General features: G+C 62.4%; 2 protein-coding genes across 2 annotated transcripts in view; one reads left to right on the plus strand and one right to left on the minus strand.

Moving 5' to 3' along the window:
- AKR1A1 (aldo-keto reductase family 1 member A1) overlaps window positions 1-18,284 on the minus strand; it is a 455,840-nt gene extending 437,556 nt beyond the window's left edge. The window contains exon 1 of the mRNA XM_061344981.1: window positions 18,281-18,284. The gene's annotated coding sequence lies outside the window, so the exon portion shown is untranslated. The remainder of the gene's footprint in view (window positions 1-18,280) is intronic.
- Window positions 1,242-22,981, plus strand: PTCH2 (patched 2). The gene is given in 26 exon segments (XM_061344969.1): window positions 1,242-1,311; window positions 1,314-1,438; window positions 1,440-1,535; window positions 1,757-1,949; window positions 11,572-11,761; window positions 11,888-11,957; window positions 12,185-12,276; window positions 14,169-14,364; window positions 14,460-14,581; window positions 14,967-15,114; window positions 15,343-15,474; window positions 15,556-15,711; window positions 15,830-15,922; window positions 16,008-16,133; window positions 16,214-16,332; window positions 16,876-17,281; window positions 17,368-17,680; window positions 17,928-18,070; window positions 18,160-18,340; window positions 18,851-19,134; window positions 19,627-19,764; window positions 19,897-20,039; window positions 20,297-20,396; window positions 20,782-21,027; window positions 21,190-21,603; window positions 21,691-22,981. Coding segments are annotated over 25 exon segments (4,296 nt in total). The 3' UTR covers window positions 21,691-22,981.
- Window positions 22,982-23,159: the final 178 nt, after the last annotated feature.

A 23,159-nucleotide genomic window follows, 5' to 3' on the forward strand; every position in this document is an offset into this window, starting at 1 on the left:
CCAGGATGAGCCTTACCATCAGTGCTCCAGAGGACTGGGTTGGGGAGCAGGGATGGGGATGCCTGTGAGGTGGATGCTGCTCTCTGTGGGTTTACTGACCCACCTGGGTGTCCTCAGCAGCTCCTCAGGGCAGTGTTCCCGGTGGGAGCAGCACCAGGTCTGTCCAATAAAGACCTGAGAAGAGCATAAAATGAGCACAGAAATAACCCTTATCACCCCACAAATCACTGGTGGCATTTACCCCTTGCCCCTTTTGCCTGTCCTTTGCCCAATGGATGGGGTTGCTGTGCCCCTTGCCTCCAGCCCCAAGGTGTTGGGCTTGGCTCCCCGTACCAGGGGATGGGGCAGCACCCACCCAAAGGGTGTGCTGTCTTCCTGCCTCCCATCATGTCCCTAGGGGAATATCTGGCTCTTGAGAAAAGCAACTGGCACTGGAGGTGTAGGGACACCCTGCTTCTGGGGGGAGGAGGGGTGTAGTTTGGTTTTGGCAGAAAGAATCCACGGGGATACCTCTTCCTTTGGGAGAGGATACCTGGTCCTCGAAGGAAGGATGGCTATCCATTGGGATGGCTACATGGGAGATGTGCAGCCTCTGGGAAGCGGCTGCCTATCCCTTGGGGTGGCTAAAGAGGGCTGCCCAGCCCTTGGGGGATGGAAGTAGAGAGGTATCAAGCCTTTCGGGGTGCTCTCTATCCCTTGGGAAGTTGTTATGGGAAGATGCGTGGCCCTCAAGGAGATACCTGGCCCCTGGGGTGGCTATGGGGCATCTGCCCAGCACTGGGGAGCATAGAGGGGGAATGCCTGAACCATGGAGGGTAGCTATGGGGGATGCCCATGCTTGTGGAGGCATTAGGAGTGCACACCCTGCCCTTGGGCCACCCTTGGGCACCATGTGCATCCCCTGGGGCATCTCCTTGCAGGGTATCTGTGGCAGAAGGACATGCATCCCTCAGGGGTGTCTATGGGGGGATGCTCACCCTTGGGGGTGCTGCCCACCCTCGGGGTGCCTGTGGGGGGGATACCCTGCAGATGGGCTTTGCTGGGGGGGGGGTGAACTGGGGGGGGGTGCGGGGGGGTCCATTTCCCGCGGTGCCGCCGCCGCGCTCCCCCCCGCGGCGGGGCCGTGCGGGGCTGGTTCGGAGGGGGGGGGGGCCTGTGGCGGTGGCGCGGGGTGCGGGGGGGGGGGGGTTGCCGCCGTGTGTGGCCGCCGGCGGCGGGCGCGCCGTTGCCTAGCAGCGGCGATGGGCGCTGCCGCGGCGGCGGCGGCCAATGGGAGCGGCGGCGGCGGCGCGGCCCCGGCGCCCCCCGCCCCCGCCTCCCCTTTAGAGGCGCGGCGGGCGGCGGGCGGCACAGAGCGCTCCGCACCGGCACCGCGCTGCTCCGGCACCTCCGGCCCCGCCGCGCGCATGGGGGCCGCCGCGCTCGGCCCCACATAACGGGGGTTGCCCAGCCCCGCCAGTGGCCCCGCCATGCCGGCAGAGCCCCCCCGTGCCGCGCCGCCGCTCCGCGCCGCCCGCCGCAAGCCGCTGACCGAGGTAAGGGGCGGACATCGCTTGGTACCGCGGGGGGCTCCGATGCTGGGGGGGGGTGGAGGGCGCGGAGCCGCTGCGGGTACCCCCGTGTGCCCCTCGGCTCGGGGACCGCCAGCGTCGCGGGTGGCGGAGGGCTCCGCAGCACACGGGAGCATCCCGCCCGGCTGCGGGGTCCCCTCCGCGGGCAGGGGTTGCCGTTATCCTGATCCTCGCCCTCTCTCCAGGGCAGGGCCGTGGGCCAAAGGGCCCCGCTGTGGCTGCGGGCCCGCTTTCAGGCGCTGCTCTTCGCCCTGGGCTGCCGGATCCAGCGGCACTGCGGGAAGGTGCTTTTCGTGGGGCTGCTGGTGTTCGGGGCGCTGGCCGTGGGGCTGCGGGTGGCCTCCATCGAGACCGACATCGAGCACCTCTGGGTGGAAGGTAAGCGCGGCCCCGCGGGCTCGTCCGCCCGTGGGAACGGTCCCGCTCCCGGTCGTGGCTTTGTCCCCCTGCGAGGCGCGGAGGTGCGGGGCCGGCCCGGAGGCAGGTGACAGCGCGGGAGAGGGGCCGGGAGGAGGATGAGGATGGTGATGGTGATGATGCCGCCGGGCGTCCCGCGAGTGGGCCCGGGGAGGACGCGGCCGTGGGTGCCCGTGAGCACGGGTCTCGTCCGCGCGGCCGCTCGGTGCTTGGGGAAGGGACCCTCACGCGTGTGTCCCGCGGGGTCCCCGCTCCGGCGGACCCGGCGTTTGGCGTCCCCACGCGTAGACACCCCCGCGGGAACAGCCTCCGGAGCCCCGCACCGGGGCAGAGCCGGCGCCGCGGGGCTGCCGATCCCGGCTGAGGACCCCCTGCCCAGCGGAGCCGGGGGGAGCGGGCAGGGTCAGGCAGGAGCAAATCCCCGTTTCCGAGTGGAAGCGGCTGATTCCCCCCCCTCCCCTCCTTTGTTATTAATAACTCCAGCGTGGATTTTCTCCCCCTTCTCCCTGCAGCTCCGCTCCCCAGTGCTGCGCTTTGCTTGCTGTGTTTTTCCCTTCCCGCTTTGGGGGTCCCATGAGGAAAGAAGGCGGGTGGGGAAGGGGGCAGCACCCCGCATGGCCTCCCCCCTCCATCCCTGCCAGGCCCTGCGGGGGGGGGGGGTCTCGCAGGCTGGGGTCCCCGCGGGGTGCTGTGCAGGGGCAGATGTTGCTCAGCGGAGGGGTGTCAGCCATCTTTGTGCGGGAGCGCTGCCTCCTCCCCCACGCCCCGCTCCCTGTGTGGTCCTCAGCTACTCTTGGATTCGGTTCAACAATAGAAGCAACTTTGCTCTCCCACCCCCTTTTTTTTTCTTTCCCCTTCATTTAAGAAACCAGAGGAGCGCTGCGCTGCCTCGCTGCTCGCACACACGCACCCCTGCCCAGGAATGCCCCGCTCTCCCACCTGCTCCCCACTTCCCAAGGGTGCTTCTACGCGTGTCCCGTCCCCCCCAACTTAGATCTTGTCTCCATCACCCCTTTCCTCCGCAACACGTAGCGGAGAAACCCACTGATACCCCCCGGTCCGGCCGGTGGCTGTTGAAGAAGGGATGTGCTCCCGTCGGGGTTCCCTTGCTCCGGCTCCATCGGGTTTTTATTGTGCTTTTGGGGTTGCAAGGAGTCGGTGTTCTGTGCACCCGCGGCCGGAGGCAGGGAAGCAGCTGTGGTTGTTCCTGTTTGGAGGGGGAATAGGACTTGTGGTGCATGGGGAGGGAAGTGGGATGGGGAAGGGGCCGAGCCTGGGGATGTCTGGGAGTGCCCACAATCCCGGCTTTCTGTGCCCACCGTGCTTCCCCGCTGGCATGGGTGCAGCCAGGAGGGACTGTGCCTGTTGTAGGGGGAATATTCCATGTGGTTGTAACGTAGGTGCTGGGGCTTCTCTGAGGACGTGAGTCCCTCTCATGACTGGGGCACTTTCTTTGGTGTCAGGGGATGGAGCAAAACACCACTGACCTGGGGTGTCCTGCCCTTTCCTGGGTGATGGTGCACTGAGGTCTGCCTGTGGCCCCTGCTCTGGGTCTGTAGTGCCTGGAGTGCGGATGGTGTGTGATGCCGGCGGTGCTGCTCGGGGCACCCCTTTGGCCTTCCCAGCAGAGCTCTTCCCCAGGAGCATGCATTTGGGGCTGACCCCTCTGTGCCTTGCTCCTGGGTGGCACTGCCCCAGTGTGCTCAGGGAGGCTGTTGTCAGGCATTGGCACTACCTGCGACCACAAAGGATGATGTGGCTTTAGTCCTGCAGGGTCCCTGATGGGCACACATGGGTCAGGATGTGGAAGGACGGTTTGCAGTGGCTCTTTCAGTTTCATGTATGAGCTGTGGGGCTGTCTCCCTTCCCCATAACCATCTGTGGGTCCTTGCCTCTCTGCTGGCCTGTGCTTCTGCTTTTTCTGGTAGATCAAAGCATCCCCTGGTGTCTTTGGGTGTACCGAGCTTTCCCTGATCACTGCACCCCATCCTGCTGGTGTGGGGACGGGTGTTATCAGGGGGCAGGAGAGCCCGGGCTGCCCCTCGGGAGCAGAGCACTATTTCTCAGGCTTTTTAGTTGGATCTGGAGCACTTGAAGCTGTCTTGGTTCTTTCTCAGCCACCACTTTCTGCTGTCCCTTGGTGGCTTGTGTGAGTGTTCCTCTGCAGCGTTCTGGTCAGGTCAAGGGAGTGCAGCTCTTGCAAAGCTGGTGCCCCATCAGCCTGGCCCTAAAGCTTTGGATCCCCAGGGTGCCAGGGGATGCCTATTCCTGCCCTCTCTGGGCATGTGTGAGGGGATGTTTGCAGGAACATGGTCCATCCCAGCCTAAGGCAGTGATGCAGGGTGTCTAAGGGGCAGGGCCTATGTGCGGAGAGTCCTGGTCCTATCAGCCTAGGCTGGTAGGTCTCAGCTCAGAGGCAGGGTAGTTGAGGATTTCAGGAAGCCTCTGGTGACCCCCTGAAGCTGGCCTGTACCTGACCACTTGCCTTTGCCTAGCCAGGCTGTGGGATGTGGGTTGGTGATGCTCCAACCCAAACCACGTCCCCCCAGGTGAGGTCCAAACCCTGCTTCAGGCTGAACTCAGCCCTCCAGACCTGGTGGGAAAGGAGCTGCTTTCCATGAGGGCACCATGCTGCTATACCCCCCAGTACAGGAACAGGATGAGCATCCCTGCTTTGGCCGCATCGCTGGGGTCAGCACTGGGGGCATGCTGATGGCAGGTACCCCTGAGCCTAGGCTGTGACCCCAACCACTGTGGGAACGTGCAGGCTCCACTGTCCCAACCCAGGGGCTGTCCTCAGCCCCGGGGGGGTGCTTGCAGTGTCCTGGGGTGATGCCTGACCCACATCCCTGTTGGGGAGATGGAAGGAGGCCATGTCACCCTATAAATTGGGCTCGCCTGTGGAAATGTTCAATTAGGCTCCTCCGAAGCAATTAGGCACTTGGAGGCTTTGAAACCCTGGCTAGCGGCGAGTGTTGAGTTACCTCTGGACACCTGGCAGCTGTTCCCGGCTCTCCCAGGGTGTCTGCAGGGCCAAGGGGCCAGGGTGGAGAGCTCCAGGCAGGCAGAGCCCTGGGTGGTGAATGGGTCTGCCTGATTTATAGCGCCCAGGGCTGGTTCAAAGGAAGGCCGGGTTAATTCCTAACCAGAACAGCCCAGCGCCCCGCGCAGCCGTCGCGCTCTCAAAGAGCTGAGGAGTCTCCTCGGAGAAGACCCTGGTGCTTTGCTGGAGGGGTCAGGGACACCCCAGATGTTCTGCTGGGATGAAATGGGATGCGGGATATGGGTGTGAGGGGAACTTGCTGCCTTGTTCCCAGCTTGGACCATGAGGCTGAGGCACCCGCAACCCCCTTGGCAATAGTTTTTGGCTTTCCTTGACCTTGGCAACAGGACTTGACACAGGGTGTCCTCTCCCCAGCACTCGGGGCAGGGTTGGGGTGCAGCCTGGGGCACCCCCTATAGCAAGGGCAAGCAGCAGAGGAAACTCTGGCTGGCTTTGTCTTTGCAGAGAGAGGGCCATCGGGGATGGGAAAGCCACAACAGAAAGCTAAAGATGGGGATTCAGTGCCTTCCCCACCCTGCCTCTGCTCTGGGGAGACCCTCTGTGCCTCCCTTTCCCAGCCATTGTCCCCACTGCGCATCGTGGGACCCACAGGGAAGTGTGGGCAGCAGTTGTGGGGGGAGCAGGGTGCCGTGGCCATTCCTGGGTGGGCATGGGGAGAGGTGGGTGGTCCTGGCTGCCAGCGGGTGGGTTTTGTGGGGTGAGATGTTGGTACAGGGGCTGAGAAAAGAGATGGCAAAGCCAGGCTGTGGGGCTGGAGGGCTGTGTGGGGCTGGTGCCGGTAGCATGGGGGATCTGCTGGCAGCTTGTGGCTGGGGCAGCAAGATTCCTGCCGGGATTTGGCCTGAGGCGGCTCCCAGGCTGCCACGTCCCCACTTGGTCCCCAGATGAGCATCCTGTGGCTGTGGGGTCCCCGCTCCTCTTGGGGCATAGTGACACAGGTATTGCCGCATGGGGAGGGAAGGGGCAGCCCTGGGGACTGGTTTTTCCTTTGGGGTTCGCAGCGTTTGGGCATCCTTGGTGTCTCTGTGCCCCCATCTTGGGGGAGTGAGTGGCAGCGGGGGCATTGCTGCCCTAGAGTAGCGAGGTCCCCGTTATCCCCAAAACCCGCCTGCCTGGCCCTGCCCTCTGCTCCAAAGCGCCTTTTCCCTCCCAGCGCAGCTGGCTCAGAAAGGACCTTTCTTTCCATGGGGAGGGCTCAGTCCCCAGCCTGCCCAAAGATGGGGCACAGGCAGTTGGCCTTTATTTATTTATCTTCGGGAGGCGAGCGCGGAACCTCTGGCTTTTCCTTTCCCCTTCCTTGACAGCTCGGTCAGCTTTTTGGGGCTGGAAAATCTTGCTAATTAACCCGAAGAGACTGGGAGACTCTTTACAGATGGCTGTGGCTTATCTGCGCCTATCCATTGGGCTTTGCCTTTCAACTTATAGACACGGGTTCTTTTTATTTCCTAGAAAGTGGGGTGTTGCTTGCGTGCTTTTTGTGCTTCTATTTTATCTCTCAACTCGCCCCTATTCCCCGGCTTGGGGAGGGGGCTCTCTGTTCGCGTTTTAAATGTGATTTGGTGGCTGGGAGGGGGCAGCGGCAGGGCCCGAGAAGAGGGTTTTATTATCTGCCTCTCCCTCGGGCCTGGAAAAGTGGTCTGAGTTCAAAAAATTCATTTCTTGCCTGAATGAAGCCAGCAATGTGGAAAAATTTCACCATTCAGAGGGGGATGAATGTATGTTTCAACCACACATTAAGTGACATTAGCAAGCAGTGGAGTGCCTAATGTGGCCATTTTTCACAGCAGCCAACAGAGGGGGTGATTAGCATAATTAGTACAGGCAGCCCTATACATATGGAAATGGCAAATGCCTAAATGCCAACACCAGTGGAAATTTATGTCAATGCTGACAGGAGTCTTAGCGGTGAATAGTTCCCAACTGAATCCCCTCTCTCTCTCTTCCCCCAACCCCCCCCCCCGCCTTATTTTTACCCCCCCTCTTTTTCGGGGGTCGCTCTGTCCCCTCCCGGCTGCCCCCCCTCCCCGCGCTGGGAACCGCCGCCCCGCGATTTGGGGTAATAAAGACATTAATTTAGCTTCGCCCTTAAACAAAAGGGGTTTGGCCGGGGCCGGCGGCTGCGAAGTTGGCCCCAAACGGGCCCTTTCAGCCCCTTTGCCGCTGGCTTTTTGAAGGCATCCCCCCCTCTTCTGCCGCCCCTCTTGACTTAGCCGGGAGCCCCTTCGGTGGGGCCGGGTTTGGCTGGAGGCGCAGGGGCAGCGGTGAGAGACCTCGTTCATCCCTCGCGGCTGCTGGGGACACCCATCTGCCACCCACCTACCCCCCTTCCCCAGGGCCAGCCCCGCTCCGTGGGGTGAATGGGGCCGGGAGGACGTGTTTTGACAGGACGGGGCCGCGGGGCTTTTGGCGAGGCCGGCGGTAGCGGCCGGGACAGGTAAAAATGGCTCTTTCAGCGTGCCCTGGGCGAGACTTCCTCCGGAGCAGCATGGGTCCTTTCACTGCCTCCCTAATCCAGCTAATCCGCCCCAAAACACTTTGAAGGTGGCCTCTGGCTTGCGCGCAGCTCAGCACGGGGAAGCGGACGGCTGAGGGATGCTCGGGGCGGTGCCTCGGGAACCCTTCCCGCTGGGATGCGGGATGGCACAGGGGGATGTGGGATGCTGCTGGCATCTCTCTGATGCCCTTGGGGGCTTTAATCGCGTAGGGGTGTGTGAATCTGCCAGTGGATGCACGCGGTCTGTGCTGCAGCATGGCTCAACAGGGTGGTGTTTGCCCCCGTGGGGTGCCCCTCGTTGCGGTGGGGAGGGTGCTGCAGGGGGGGGGTCTCTATGGGGATGGCTTTTCCCAGGGCATCTTGGCATGACCTTGCGCCTCTCTCAGCTGTGGGCTTTAGCAGGGATTTGTAGCCCTGGCATTAGGATGTTGTGCTGTGGAAATGGAGATGCTCCCCAGGGGACACCCCCCCCCCCCAGCTCTTCCCTAACTGAGGGGGCACATCTGGAGATGCGGTCAGGCTGGCCTAGGGATAAAGGTGAAGCATCCCCCATGTACCAGCTGAATGTGGGATTTACCACATCCTGTAGCCCTGTTGCACCAGGCAGGAGAACAGGGCCTGACTTTCGGAGGCCAAGCAAGGACATGTACCCAGGCATGCTCTCTCCCTGCCCCTCTGTCCTTGGGTCCAGGTCATCCAAGCAGTGGTGACTGCTGCTGGCAATGCCGAGGTCCCATTTGCAGAGTGGTGGCACTGGTGTTGACCACAGACTCCACCCACCCTTGGGGGGGACAGAGTGGTCCTTGTAGTCCTTGCAGCAGCATGTGTCTCTCTGGGGGGACATCAGTGCCTCTCTGAGGCCCTCCTTCACCTCCAGCCCCTTTGCCCTTGCCAGGCATGGATGGCTTGGTGTGGGGCTGGCAGCCTGCTCTGACCCACTGCCCTCCTGGTGCTGCCCAGGCATGGCTGCTCCAGACCCACGGGTGCTTGGAGACAGGGTTCCCATGGGGTTTGCCCACCCCCTGCCCTGGGTAAGCATGGTGGGATGGCCCTTGATGCCATGGCAGGTGGGTGGCTGCATCAGCCCAGTGCTGAGGGCTTGCATGTGTGCCAGGGGCACCATCAACTGGTTCCCTGGAACTGGACTTGGAACCCTCTGAGCTGATACGTGGGGTGCTGGCAGCCCCTGGGGGAAAGTGGGGTCAGCTTGGGTCAGACCCTTTCCTGCTAAGGGGGCAATGAAGGGGCTGGAGCTCTGTCTTGGCTGGGCTGGCCATAGCTGGAGGGTGTAGGGGGGATGGCACTGGTCAGTGTTGGCACCCACTGATGCAACTGAGGACACAAGCTGGTCCCACTGTGAGAGGGTGACCCGGTGGCAGTGCAGAGGCCATGGCTGTGGGCCCTGTGCCAGGAGGGCTCGGGGAGCAGTGGCAGGGGTGGCTCAGGCAGGGTGGCCTGGAAGGGGCAGGGAGTCTCCTGCTCTGCTCTGTAATTTTGTGGTGGATGCTGTAATTACGGGGATGGCTCCCCTGGTGTGGCCCATGGGGAGGAGGCAGCCCCACACCAGCCCCCATCCCCTCCCTGCCACCCGCTCTCCCCAGTTGGGGACAGTGGGAGCCCGCTCTCCACCCCTGGTGTTTGGGGTGCGGGTGGGCATGGGGTCCCACTGCTGCACGTATAGACCCCGTGAACCCCCCAGCCAGTGGTACCCAAAGCAGTGCCCACCCCAGGGTGGATGCTCGGTCTGCCCCCAAACCCACTGTGGGCTTTTGGGGGGGTGTCGATGTCACTTTGCCCAGCGTAAGGATCCAGGGGGATGACTCCAAACCCCACTGGGAAGCAGAGAGGGCTGTAATAAGCAGGGCTGGGGCGTCTGATTGGAACCAGAGGGCCCTTTGCATGAAAAAGCCAAACGCTCCCTTTGTTAATTGGGATTACAAAAAAAGAAGAAGAAGAAGAATTTACATACAGTTCCTCATTACGGTGCCCATTGTTGGTATCGGGGCGGCCCCCTCCCCGGGCCGGGGGGCTGCGTGCGGCGTGGGGCGTCTCACCCCGCTCCCGGGCCGGCCGGCCGGCGGGTGCGCGCCCGTTTGAAGTGTCCTTGGCAGCCCTGTGTGCGCTGCCTTGTCTTTTCATGTTGCTCTTTGGTTAATTAGGGTGTTGGAATTTGAGGCTTCCTCACAGCCTTTGAAGCTTGCTGACGGCTCGCAGTGCCCTGTTCCAAATTAACACTAATTACAAGGGACGGCTTTTTATTTTCTCTCTTCTCTTTATTCCCCCCCCCCCCCCCGGTTAATTTTTCGGGGGGCTCCCCCTTACTCCACGCTTACAGATGTGTGGCTCCTCCCGTGCTGGGTGGAGATGCCCGTTGGGCACAGCAGGATGCGTCCCTTGGGAATGGTGGTGATGCTGAGCTCTCCCCCCCCACACACCCCATCGCCACGTCCCACCACCCTCCCGGGTTCAGCATGGGTGGCACGGCTGAGATCAGAGCAGCTCGGTACACCTCCTGCCCGACCTCCCAGCCTGCTGGGAAGGGGATGGGTGTCCCATTCCCTGCCACCTCCCTGTGACACCCACCCTCCCTGTGTCCTCATCCCCTCGCCTCGGGCGCTGCTGTCCCCTCTGACACGCACACAAAGGCCATGTCCGTGTCCCCCCCCTCCCTGGCCCTGGCACAACCTCTATCCCAACTGGCATCTGATGGACACCAGCTGCTCCCCAGCCCAGCCAGGAACAATAAAGACGCTTCCCCCTCCCCGTTCCCAAAAAGCAGGGGGAAAAAAAAAAAACCACCAAAAAACACCAACCCATATAATAAGTCATTAAAAGGGAAGATTCTGCTCTTTATTTGTGGTCTCGCTCTGGCCTCCTCAGTGCTGGCGGGGGGCCAGGCCCGCCGGGGCTCCCGCCTCTTGCTGAGGGAGCGTCCCAGTGTGGATGAATCCGGACCCCCCCCCCAGCACCCAGGGCAGAGCAGGAGCCGGCCTCCCTCCCGCCTGCAGCACTGCCTTGGGATGCTGTCCAGCACCAGGCACCCTGGGGTGTCCCTGGTGGGTGGCAATGGGGTGCGGGCTACATGAAAACATCCCCCTGCTCCAGGCAGGGGGCGGGGAGCAGGGCGGCGAGTATTGCGTTTGATGGGGGGAGTCTTGGGATTGGTCTCCCACTCTCCTCTGGGCTGTGTCGTGCCCCCTTTGCTGTGCCAGCAGGGATGGGAGCCCCTTGTTTGATGGGGATGGCTGCCGCTGGGATGCTGCTCCGCATGCAAAAGGCCACGCAGGGTCTGATCTCAGCCCCAGCCGTGCTGGCCGGGAGGGGATTTCTCCTCCGTGCTGAGGCGGCTGCACACGAAATCTGTGGCTTGTCCCGGAGCCCTCTGCCATGCTTGGAGCAATCCAGCTCCATCAGGGACAGATCGCAGAAGGGTCCTGCCGAGCTCCCCAGCACCGCATCCCTCCCCTGTCCCCAGACCCCTGCTGGGGCAGCCTGCACCTGCAGGGCTGGGGATGCCCGCCTTTCCCTGCACCCATTCCCTGGCCAAAACACTGCTCACCTCGGGGTACCAGAGAAGAGCTGGGCATGGATGGGGTGAGGTGTCCCCAGTTCTGTTTGCTGCATTGAGGCTGGTTGTGTTTGGCATCTGCAGCACCCACCACAGCACACGGGTGGGAGCGGGCAGGATGTGCCCCATCCGCTTCACCATCCATCCATCTGTGAGGTTTTTCCAGCTGCTCTGGGGCTGGAAATACCCGTTTGGGTGGGAAGGGGGGTGCGTGGTCCATTGCAGGCTGGGATTGCTCCCTGCTTGGGGTCCCCTGGGTGCAAGCACCCAAAGGATGCAGCGATTGGGTAACCCCATGGCAAGATGTCCCCTCGGGTTAATGTGGCACCATCTGATGCTGTGGGGCCTCGGTCCTGCCTGTCCTCTTCCATGGGCATCCTGATGGGCAGGAAAGGTTGGTGGGATATGGGTCTGCTCACCCTGGCACTGACTGAGCACGTCGTGGTCCCCTCCGCAGCGGGCAGCCGGGTGAGCCAGGAGCTGCGCTACACCAAGGAGAAGCTTGGGGAGGAGTCCGTCTACACGTCCCAGATGTTGATCCAGACCCCAAAGAGGGATGGGGAGAACATCCTGACGCAAGAGGCCCTGCAGCTCCACCTCGAGGCGGCCCTGGCCGCCAGCAAAGTCCAAGTCTCGCTGTACGGAAAGTGAGTCCGGCTCCGGACAGGGTGGGGACAGGGACCCCCCCCACTGTGTCCTGCGTGCCCCTCTGCCTCTTGCTGTGTCCTCTGTGGGGCGATGCCCGTCCTCAGTTCCACCTTCTCCCTTTCCAGATCGTGGGATTTGAACAAGATCTGCTACAAGTCGGGTGTCCCCATCATTGAGAATGGCATGATCGAGAGGGTGAGTGCTGGGCATGGCGTGGTCCCCCATGGAGCCCGCCATAGGGGTCAGTCCTTCCAGAAACGGGCTGTGGTGGGGATGGGATTTACGAGCCCCATGTGCTGCAAAGGCACTGCCACCCCCATGTGGGAGGGTGCAGGTTTGGGCAGTGCAACAGGGATGGGAGGGTGGACCAGAAGGGTCCTGATCCATCCCAGCTGACCCCTTACATCTCCTCCTCCTTCCAGATGATAGAGAAGCTGTTTCCCTGCGTGATCCTGACGCCTCTGGACTGTTTTTGGGAAGGCTCCAAGCTGCAGGGAGGATCAGCCTACCTCCCGTGAGTGCTGGGGCTGCCCTGGGGACTGTGGCTGGGACCAGGGGCTGGGGTGGCTTCCAAGGGGCTGTGCTTGACTTCTCCATGCAGCTTGGCCCTGCTGCCCCCAAGGTCCCTCAGTGCTGCTGCTTGTCCTGCTCATTCCCAGGATGGTCCTGCCACCATGGCTTGTCCTGCTGGGTCAGCACCCCAGAGACAGGTCCTTGTCCTCATCAGCCTGCAGGGCTGGAGCTGCAGCCCATAGGCAGGAGCTGCCCACCCATCCCATCCCGTGCCATGCCATACCATCACAGCAGCCAGGGATGGGGATGCGGGGCCAGAGGCTGTATCACAAGCGTGTCCCTGGGTGCTGCTCCCCTCCAGAGCGCAGTGGTGAGAAGGCACCCACACTCCTGTGCTGTGCCTAAGGGGATAGGGGACACAGCATGCCCAGGGTGGGTGGCGGGTGACTCCCGGCCAGCTCCCCTCACCGCGGTGGTGGGGCTGGGGACCCTGGGCTGGGGAGGGGAGAGCTCCCCCCCCACATTCCTTCTGTTTACGCGTGTGTTTGTCCGGGAGAGCCGGGCGGCTTGTGCATTGTCAGCAAACGCAGCCCCGCGCTTTCTCATGCTAATGCTGCTCTGAAAGCTGCCCCTTGCCAAACAGATGAAATAGTGGCCTTATTCAGGCTGCTGCCGGACGGGAGGAGGGGGAAGGGGCCGCAGCATCCCCAGCCAGGACTGGGGGACCGGCTTTGCTCCCCCAAGACCTCCGGTTCTCCCCATCCCATCCTGGGGAGCAGCTGGGAGCGGGAGCGAGCGGCACTGTGCTGACCGGGATGCTGCGGGTATCCCCCGCCGGGGTGGGCAGCATCCTGGGCCAGGGGTACATGGCAGGGAGGGTGGCACCAGTGACAGGCAGGGAGGCGCCCGCAGCAGCGGTGGGACCCATCTCCCCTCGCAGCCCGGTGAGGGGGTTCCCCGGGCGGGCACCCTGGCTGAGCACCGGCCAGCCCATGGGGACCCGTCCCCCTTTTTAACGCCGAGGGGTGAGCGGGGCGGGAGCTGGGAGAACAAAGAGCAGCAATCTATGGAAAGACAAAAGGATTTGCCCTGGCTCAGTGAAGCAAGCGAAAGCAGATAAAAGGGGCTCTCTTTGGAAGCAGCAGCAGCTCCGGTTGGTATGTGGGAATCTCGAGCGGCCGGCTCCGGCCCAGCCAGCCTTCATGAATTATTAGGCTGCGTTTCTCCCCAGAGCCCACACTTGCTCGGGGCTTTTTCTTCCCCTCTTTGGAGTGCTGGGCTGGGTTACTGGCTTTTTTGTGTGTCCTTTCTGTCTTAAAAAAGAAGCCGAGTGAGGCTGGGAACTGGCCCCCGGCACCCTGGGCTGGGATGGAGGGAGCAGAGCATCCACAGGCAATGGAAAAGCCCTTTTTCCCGGGTATCCGTGTTCCCATGGGGTCCTGCTGGACCCCTGTGTCCTGTCCTGAGCGCCCAGAACCTTTGCTGAGCCCCAGACTGTCCAGCTCGGGGAGATGCAGCGGGAAGGGCTGAGGGGATGCAGGGAGCCCTTCCCTGCCTGCTCCCCTCTATCAAGATGTTAGCCCGCGGGCAGTAATCGGCCTGACTGCTCGCACAAAGCGGGGCCAGGCAGCGGGGCCGGCTCCCCCCGCTTTGTCCCAGCCTAACAGGATCAGGCATGCTACTTGACTCGGGGCACGGCCGCTGCGCCGCGCAGGGCACGGGGGATGCCGCGGGCTGCCCCAGGAGGGGGTAAGGGATGCGCTGGGGATTGATGCTGCTCCTCCGCATCCTTGCAGAGGCACCCCCGGGACCCATGGGATGGGGTGGTGGTGGGGGTGGTACCACATGTGGGTTTGAGCATCCCGCATCACTCCAGTCCTGCTCTCTCCCCAGGGGCCGCCCAGACATCCAGTGGAGCAACCTGGACCCTCTGCAGCTGATGGAGGAGCTGGGGCAGTTCACATCCCTGGAAGGCTTCAAAGAGCTGCTGGACAAGGCAGAGGTGGGGCAGGCTTACATGGAGCGGCCCTGCCTGGACCCCCACGATCCCCAGTGCCCCCCAAGTGCTCCCAACAAGCAGAGCCAGCAGGTGGGTTACAGCCCGTGGGGACCTGGAGGGATGCAGGGGTTTGCTGCTCTCCCACCTGCCTCCCTGCATTCCTGACACATCCCCTGCATCCGCAGAGCCCTGACATCCCGGCCGAGCTCTCAGGGGGCTGCTACGGCTTCTCCAGGAAGTTCATGCGCTGGCAGCAGGAGCTGATTTTAGGTGGCACGACCAAAGATTCCCAGGGCAAGCTGCTACGGTGAGAGCTGCTGTGGTGCGGGCGTCCCCAGGGCATGGTGTGGGGTCCCAGCTGCAGCACTCACCCCTGGGATGGTTTGGGGCAGGGTTCCTTCATCCTCGTCCTCATCCTCATCTTCATCCTCATGTGATGCCCACGGGAGCCTGCCCTGGCTGCAAGAGGGGCTGTGGGGTTGTCTGGAAGAGCATGTGGTGCTGATGAGTGTATGGGGCTGGCGAGTGGGGCAGTGCTTTGGAGCAAGGTGGGGATGATGGGGGGGCAGGATGCCTGGGTCCTCCCCTGGGTGTCCACGGTGGGGCTGGGAGCCATGGGGTGGGGGATGGACCCATTCCTGCATCCCGGGGTGCTGCAGCCGGTCCCAGCGAGGTGCGTGCCTGTCCCCCAGCGCCGAGGCCCTGCAGACCATGTTCCTCCTCATGAGCCCCCGGCAGCTCTTTGAGCACTTCAAGGATGACTACGAGATCCATGACATCAGCTGGAGCGAAGAGAAGGCAGGCGCCATCCTGGAGGCCTGGCAGAGGAAATTCGTGGAGGTAGGCACTGGGAATGGCTCCCCACATGGGGCTGGGCAGGGGTGAGCCTGTGTGGGGCATCCCCCTGTGTCCAGGCTGTTGTGTGGCCATGGGTCCTGGCACCACCCTCTTGTGGTCCAGGGGGTCTCTAGGGACACTCAGTGGTGATGCTGATACCCTGTGGGCTCTGGGGGATGTAATGGGGACCTGGGGGGTCCTGACTCCTCTAATGGGGTGCACCTCTGGCAGCTGGCACAGGACTCCATCCCACCCAATGCCACGCAGAGCGTCCATGCTTTCTCCACCACCACACTCAACGACATCATGAAGTCCTTCTCCGACGTCAGTGTCATCCGGGTGGCTGGGGGCTACCTCCTCATGGTGCGTATGCATGTCCCCTTCTCTGTCCCGCACCATCCCTCCCTTGCCCCCCGTTCCCACTAACCCACTGTGCTCTTCCAGCTGGCCTATGCCTGTGTCACCATGCTGCGATGGGACTGCTCCAAGTCCCAAGGGGCTGTAGGCCTGGTTGGGGTCCTGCTTGTGGCTCTCTCCGTGGCCTCTGGCCTGGGGCTCTGCTCATTGCTGGGCATCTCCTTCAACGCAGCCACCACCCAGGTACGTGCTAGGGGAACAGCCAAGGTACCATGGGGCTGGTGGGACCCTGGGGGTGGCTGGGTCCCCTCCTGGGTGGTGGCCATGTCCCCTCTCAGTGACACCAGCTGCTCTCTGGCAGGTCCTGCCCTTCCTGGCCCTTGGCATCGGTGTGGATGACATGTTCCTCCTGGCTCACGCCTTCACTGAGACCGGCCAGCACATCCCCTTCAAGGTGAGCACCGAGCCCTGCCTGCGGACCCCTGGCTCCCTCCCATTTCTCTGCAGCCCCCCCTCACTCCCTCCCTCTGTCCCCACAGGAGCGAACGGGTGAGTGCCTGAAGCGCACAGGGACCAGCGTGGCTCTCACCTCGGTCAGCAACATGATCGCCTTCTTCATGGCAGCCCTGGTGCCCATCCCTGCCCTGCGTGCCTTCTCCCTGCAGGTAGGGCCAGGGTCCCTCTCGCGGGTGTGGGCAGGAAGGGCTGAGCAGGCCCCGCTCTGACATATCCCCTCGCACCGCAGGCGGCGGTGGTTGTGGTGTTCAACTTCGCCATGGTGCTGTTTGTGTTCCCTGCCATCCTGAGCCTGGACCTGTACCGCCGGGAGAAACGCCGGCTCGACATCCTCTGCTGCTTCTACAGGTACCAGTGCCAGGCTGGCCGCAATGGGGAGTCCCCGTGTTCACCCCTGTTCCTCTCCTTCAACATATCCTTCTACAGTCACAGAATCACAGAATGGTTTGGGTTGGAAAGGACCTTAAGATCATCCAGTTCCAACCCCCTGCCATGGGCAGGACACCTCACACTAAACCTTCTCACCCAAGGCTCTGTCCAGCCTGGCCTTGAACACTGCCAGGGATGGAGCATTCACAACCTCCCTGGGCACCCATTCCAGTGCCTCACCACCCTCACAGTAAAGAACTTCCTTATATCCAATCTAAACTTCCCCTGTTTAAGTTTTAACCCATTACCCCTTGTCCTATCACTACAGTCCCTAATGAAGAGTCCATCCCCAGCATCCCTATAGGCCCCCTTCAGATACTGGAAGGCTGCTATGAGGTCTCCACGCAGCCTTCTCTTCTCCAGGCTGAACAGCCCCAACTTCCTCAGCCTGTCAAATTTGCTCCAGTTACCCCCAATTTACTCATCCTGTTCTTCCCTCTCTCCTTTCCTCTCTCCCCACAGCCCTTGCTCCTCACGGGTCATTCAAATCCAGCCCCAGGAGCTTGCTGATGCCAATGACAACCATGCCTGCCACCCATCCCCTTACGCTCACCCCGGCGTGGCCACCAGCACCCAGATCACCACCACTGTGCAAGCCTTCACCCGCTGCGACCCCTCAGGCCACCACGTTGTCACCGTCCTGCCACCCACCTCACAAGTGTGCACCTCACCCGCCGTCCTCCTGCCCCCCACCGACCCCATGGGCTCGCAGGTCTTCGCCCCATCCAGCTCCACGCGGGACCTGCTGGCCCATATGGATGAGGCTAAGAGTGGAAGGGAGTGTGTCCCGCTGCCCTTCTGCCGCTGGAGCCTGGCTGACTTCGCCCGGGAAAAGTATGCCCCGCTCCTACTGCGGACCCGCACCAAGGTGAGGTGGGGCTGGCCCCAAAGGTGTCACCCGGGGTGCGTTGGTGGCACAGGACCCTGCTTGACTCCTTCTTGCTGTCCCCACAGGCAGTGGTGGCGGTGATGTTCCTGGCACTGCTGGGGCTGAGCCTCTATGGTACCACCATGGTGCACGACGGGCTCTACCTGACGGACATCGTGCCGCGGGACACCAAGGCTCATGCCTTCATCTCGGCCCAGTTCAAGTACTTCTCCTTCTACAACATGTTCATCGTCACCAAGGGCGGCTTCCATTACCCCGGTGCCCAAGCTGCCCTGCTCAGCCTGCACCAGGCCTTCAGCACCGTCAAGTACGTGGTGCGGGAGGACAACAGCGACCTGCCCAAGATGTGGCTCCATTACTTCCAGGACTGGCTGAGAGGTGAGGGACATCCCTGTTCCCATGACCACCCCCTGCCCAAGGACCTTCTCCCCAGCCTGCATACTCCCTCCTGATCTGGGAATGTCTTCCCTGGGCAGGCTGGTCCCATGGCGTTCCCAGGGTGACTAGCAATGCCCTGGGGTTTCTGCATGCCCATCCCACCGGCACCATACTCCCTGGGGCACACCGGATGCTGTGCAGGGTGGCGTGCCCCAAGGGATGCTCACCCACCACACTGCATCTCCAGGGCTCCAGGCCACCTTCGACAGGGACTGGCAAGCCGGGCGCATCACTCACGATAGCTACCGCAACGGCTCTGAGGATGGGGCGCTGGCCTACAAGCTCCTAATCCAGACTGGCAACAAGAAGGAGCCCTTCAACTTCAATCAGGTGCGTAGGGACTGGGCTGGGGTGATTGGGCTGGGGATGGTGCTGTGCCCACTGCTCAGCTCATTCCTGCTCCTGCGCTCTCCTTGCAGCTGACCACGCGGCGGCTGGTGGATGAGAACGGCATCATCCCCCCTGACACCTTCTACATCTGCCTGACGGTGTGGGCCAGCAACGACCCCCTGGGCTTTGCTGCCTCCCAGGCCAACTTCTACCCACCGCCCCCCGAGTGGATCCATGACAAGTACGACACCACGGGCGAGAACCTGCGAAGTGAGTGAGCGCAGTGGGCTCTCCATGGCCCTCTCCTGCCTTCTGGCATCCCCCCTGCAGAGAGGACCCTGCTCCCTGCACCTTTCCTGCCCTGCAAGCATTCCCCCCTGGAGAGAAACCCCCACATCCCTCATCCCATCAGCATCCTCTGGTAGAGGAACTGTGCTGCTTCCCTGTGCCCCATGCTTGTCCCCCTCCACTGCACTGTGCATTCCCTGTACCCTTAGCATGCAGCAACGGATCCCTGCTTCAGTCCATGAGCATCTCACTGCAAAGAAACCCCTCCACTCTGCCCCACAAACATTGCCCTGTAGAGAAACCCCTTCCTCCCCATGACCCACTAACTCAGAAGCATCCTGCTGGGAGAGAAACAACCTTGTCCTTGCTCCCAGTCCACTCTGCACACGCTCCCACCCTGTGGTACCCAGCCAGGCATCCGGCTGCATTCAGGCTGGAGCCTGCACTCTCGTGGTGCCCATCCCCTCACACTGCCCATGCTCTCCTCCGCAGTCCCTGCAGCCCAGCCACTGGAGTTCGCACAGTTCCCCTTCTACCTGAGCGGGCTGCGTCGCACGGCCGACTTTGTGGAGGCCATCGAGAGCGTCCGTGCCATCTGCCAAGAGGCTGCCCAGCGCCACGGGGTGCTGAGCTACCCCAGCGGGTACCCCTTCCTCTTCTGGGAGCAGTACATCGGCCTGCGCCACTGGTTCCTGCTGGCCATCAGCATCCTGCTGGCCTGCACCTTCCTCGTCTGCGCCCTGCTGCTGCTCAACCCCTGGACGGCTGGCATCATCGTGAGTACGCACCCTGATGCGTGGGGACAGGGGTGACCGCCCGTGCTGCCCTCCTGATGGCAGGGACAGGGACACCAGGCCTGCTGCTATCCCACTGGGTGGCACTGGGGACCTGCTTCATGGCGATGGGGCGGACAGGGACACCCTGTGTGAAAGGGACACCCATGTGGAGGGATCAGGGACATCACTGATGAAGAGAACATGTGGCGGGTACAGGGGTCTGGGGACATCAGTGCAGAAGAGGGTGAGGGGAACACCCATATGGACATGGCAGTGAGTGGGGGGCTTATATGGAGGGACCGGGGCACCCCTTTTGAAAGGAATGTGTGTAGTAGGCAGGAGTTTGGGGAAATCCATGCAGAGATGGGTGAGGGATGCTGAATAAAGGGAAAAGGGGCAACAGGATGAAGGTGCCCTATTGGGAGGGGTAGGACTGGGTATGCTGACAGCCAGTCAGAGCCACTGCTTACTGACCCCACCACCCCCTCCCAGGTCTCCATCCTGGCCATGATGGCAGTGGAGCTGTTTGGCATCATGGGCCTCATGGGCATCAAGCTGAGCGCCATCCCCGTGGTCATCCTCATCGCCTCGGTGGGCATCGGTGTGGAGTTCACCGTCCATGTGGCACTGGTGAGCACAAGCAGACCCCTACCCAGTTCTCACTCTCTGGCACCGTCACCCCTTGGCCATACACTGATGGGGGGACCACATCACGTGTGGCACATGGGAACGAGCCCTGCCTAACAACCCCATCCCATGCAGGGCTTCCTGACGGCTGTGGGGAGCAGGAACGTGCGCTCGGCTGCAGCGCTGGAGCACACCTTCGCCCCTGTGATGGATGGAGCTGTCTCCACCCTCCTGGGTGTCCTCATGTTGGCTGGCTCCGAGTTTGACTTCATCATGAGGTGAGTGCCAATGGGGATTAAACCAGCCCCTTACTTGCTGCCTGCCAAAAGCTTTGGCAGCGGAGGCTGGTGAGCGTGGCAGGCCCCTGGCTGGTGGTGGGGATGTGTCTTGCTGGGGGTACCTACCCCATCCTAAATGGAGGCTGGGGAGACATGGGGAGATTACGGGCTGTGTGGTCTAGGAAGCTGTGTTTGTGGTGGCATGGGGTTCCTGGTGGCTGTGCCCACTTATCCCCTCTGCCTGTGCCCCCCCACAGGTACTTCTTTGCGGTGCTCACCATCCTGACACTGCTGGGGCTGCTCAACGGGCTGGTGCTGCTGCCGGTCGTGCTCTCTGTCATCGGGCCACCCCCTGAGGTACAATGCCCCATCCCACCTCTCCCTGTCCCTCCCCAACCTCTCTTCATCCCCTACCACCCCTTACCCTATCCCCTTACCCATCCTTGCCTTGTCCCAACCTCGCCTCGTATCCACCTGAGCCCATCCCTCACCCTGTATCATCCTTGCTTTATCCCATCTTTTCCTTGCCCCACATCCAAGTTGGCCCGTATCTGCTTGACCCCATTCCTGCCTCACCCCCCACTCAACTCCCCCTATCCCTCCCTGACCCATTTGAACCCATCCTTGGTTCATCCCATACCTCTATCACTCTACACACCCCTTACCCCATATCCCTGCCACCCCACAGCCCTCCATCCCTGTATATTCCTCATCCCTCTGACTCCATCCTTTCTCCCCTCAGGCATCCCTGGTGGATAACAGCCCCCGCCTGCCCCCATCAGAGCCGGTGCCCCCATGCCTGGGCCCTGGGGGTCTCTATGTCCGCCGTGCCCCAGCCTGGCCTGCCACCTTCCCTGACCCCTCAGACACGGAGCACTACACAGAGGCCATGGGGCCAAGGAGCCCACGGGGTCCTTTCATTGTGCCCCCAACCCCGGCACACATCCTGCTGGAGGCCGGCAAGGACCCCAGCTTCCCCCGCATCACTGTAAGTACCTCTGCCCACCATGGCGTTACCATCTCCCTGGGGAGAGGGTCATGGATAGAGCCAGGGCATGGGGGCTCGTGGATCCCCTGTAGTGCTGGTGGGATTGCCAGAGGGATGCTCCTCATGGCTGGGGGTCCTCATGCTCCATGTCCCCCCATCCAGGTGCTGAAGCCCTATAAAGACAGCCCAGAAATCCAGGGAAAGAAGGAGGCTCCCGGCCCGCAGCCAGCACCCCCGTTGTCCTCTGGGGAGCCGTGCCCTGTTCCACGCCGAGAGCACCCACAGCCCTGCCCACCGGGTGCCCAGCCAGTGCCCCCCGGAGCCCTGCCTGCCTACAGCACCCATCTGCAGGGCCCTGCCGGCACCTACACCACCGTCACAGCCACCGCTTCGGTGACAGTGGCCCTGCACCCCACGCTGCCCGGCTCCTACCCCAGCTTCATCCCTGAGGGCTTCACCAGCAGCGAGCGGGACTGCCTGGAGGAGCCCAGTGTGCCCAGCACCAGCAGCACCACCATGCCCAACACCTTCGAGATGCAGAGCATGGGATGCCACGGGGCGGGCACCCGGCGCTAGGTGAGCTGGGGCCATGGGTTCATGCATGGGGATGCAGGGTGGGATCGGAGGGACCCGTCTGACCCCCATCATTCTCTCCCCCCACAGGTTGCTCCCCAGGCACAGGAGGGTGCAGAGCGGGGTCACCCGCATCGTGCTGCTAATCACCGGAGTGGCCATGCCCCCGGTCTCGGAGGACCGTGCCCCCCAGCGAAGGGGGTCAGCAGGGCAGGCTGGCACTTCTATGCAAGCTGTGTGCAGGCCATGCTGTGCCCGCGCGTCCCCAACCCGGGGCTGTGCCGATGGTGCCACGTCCCCTCACCCAGGGTTTGGGGTTACCCCCCCCCCCCCAGAAATGGAAGCACTAACCCCCCCCCCACTCTGTTTCTGGAGCTGCTGGCAGGGCAGGCTCCATGTCCTGCCAGCTCCCCCCCTGCGGGGTCACTGCCTGCTCCCTGTCACCTCCTCCTGGGACCCCTCACCCGGGCCACAAGCTAGGGTGCCCCAACAGGGTGCTCTGATGCCCTTGAGGTGCTGTGGGCAAGGCCTGGGGCGAGCACCCCCCCACCTTTATTTATTGCAAAGGGAAACTATCTATAGAGAGATATATATTTTTAAGCTTATTTTTAAAGATTTATTTCTCAGCCTATGGCCTCGCCCGGCTGCCCAGCGCAGGCAGAAAGGGGGGACACCCTTTGCCAGTGCAGTGGGAGCCCGGAGCTGGGGCACAGACCTGGTTCATGCCCCCCCCCCCAGCTCCATGGGGTGCTGGGTGGCCACAGGCAGCTCCCCCCCTCTCCCATTCTCGCTGCTCCGTGCCTCAGTTTCCCCACCAGCGATCGCAGGAGGGATGGAGATCGGGGATGTGCCTGATGTGGTTGCTCCCACTGCACAGGCAGGGGGTTTGGGGGGGTGTCCTTGAGGGTGATCCTTGCTGTGCCAAGCCCCTGAGCTGTCCCACAGTCACAGCCCCTTGTGCCACACACAGGGCAGTGCACACTCCCATGGGTGCCCACACTGCCACCGGGCACATCCCACTGGAAAGCGCATTTCTCACCATGTCCCCATGCCGTGGGGCTGTACCCGAATGCCAGCCCCTGTCCCCATCCCCATCCCTAGCCCGGGCACTGTCCATGCCGTTACCCAGCACTTTAACTCCAGCGGTGTTTGCCGTGCCCATGGCCCTGGTCCCCCCCCAGCCCCAGGCATTGGGGTGGCCCTTGGGACCCTGTCCCCGTGCCAGGCGTGGGCACGGCGGGCAGCACCCCCGTTCCCCAACACGCCATCTAAGTTATTTATATCAAAGAGAGCAAAGGTTTATTTTTGTAGTTTGTACAGGCGGTAGTGGGGACCGAAGGTTTATTTTTAAAGAGTAAATATATATATTATATATAAATTACCCCCTGTGTCCGGCCCTTTATCCTGGGGGGCATAGCTGGGGGAAGGGGGGATGCTTGAGACGGATCCAGTTGTGTGCGCACATGCAATGGGGTGTGCAGTGGGGGTGCAGGCTGTGTGGAGGGGGCTGTGTGTGGCACATGGCAGTGTGGTGTGTGTGTCCAGGGCTGTAAGGAGGT

Source organism: Neopsephotus bourkii, unplaced genomic scaffold, assembly GCF_033783945.1.
Source record: "Neopsephotus bourkii isolate Nb327-2 ecotype Australia unplaced genomic scaffold, CSIRO-AGI_Nbou_v1 NB_234, whole genome shotgun sequence".
In the NCBI taxonomy this organism is placed as follows: Eukaryota; Metazoa; Chordata; class Aves; order Psittaciformes; family Psittacidae; genus Neopsephotus; species Neopsephotus bourkii.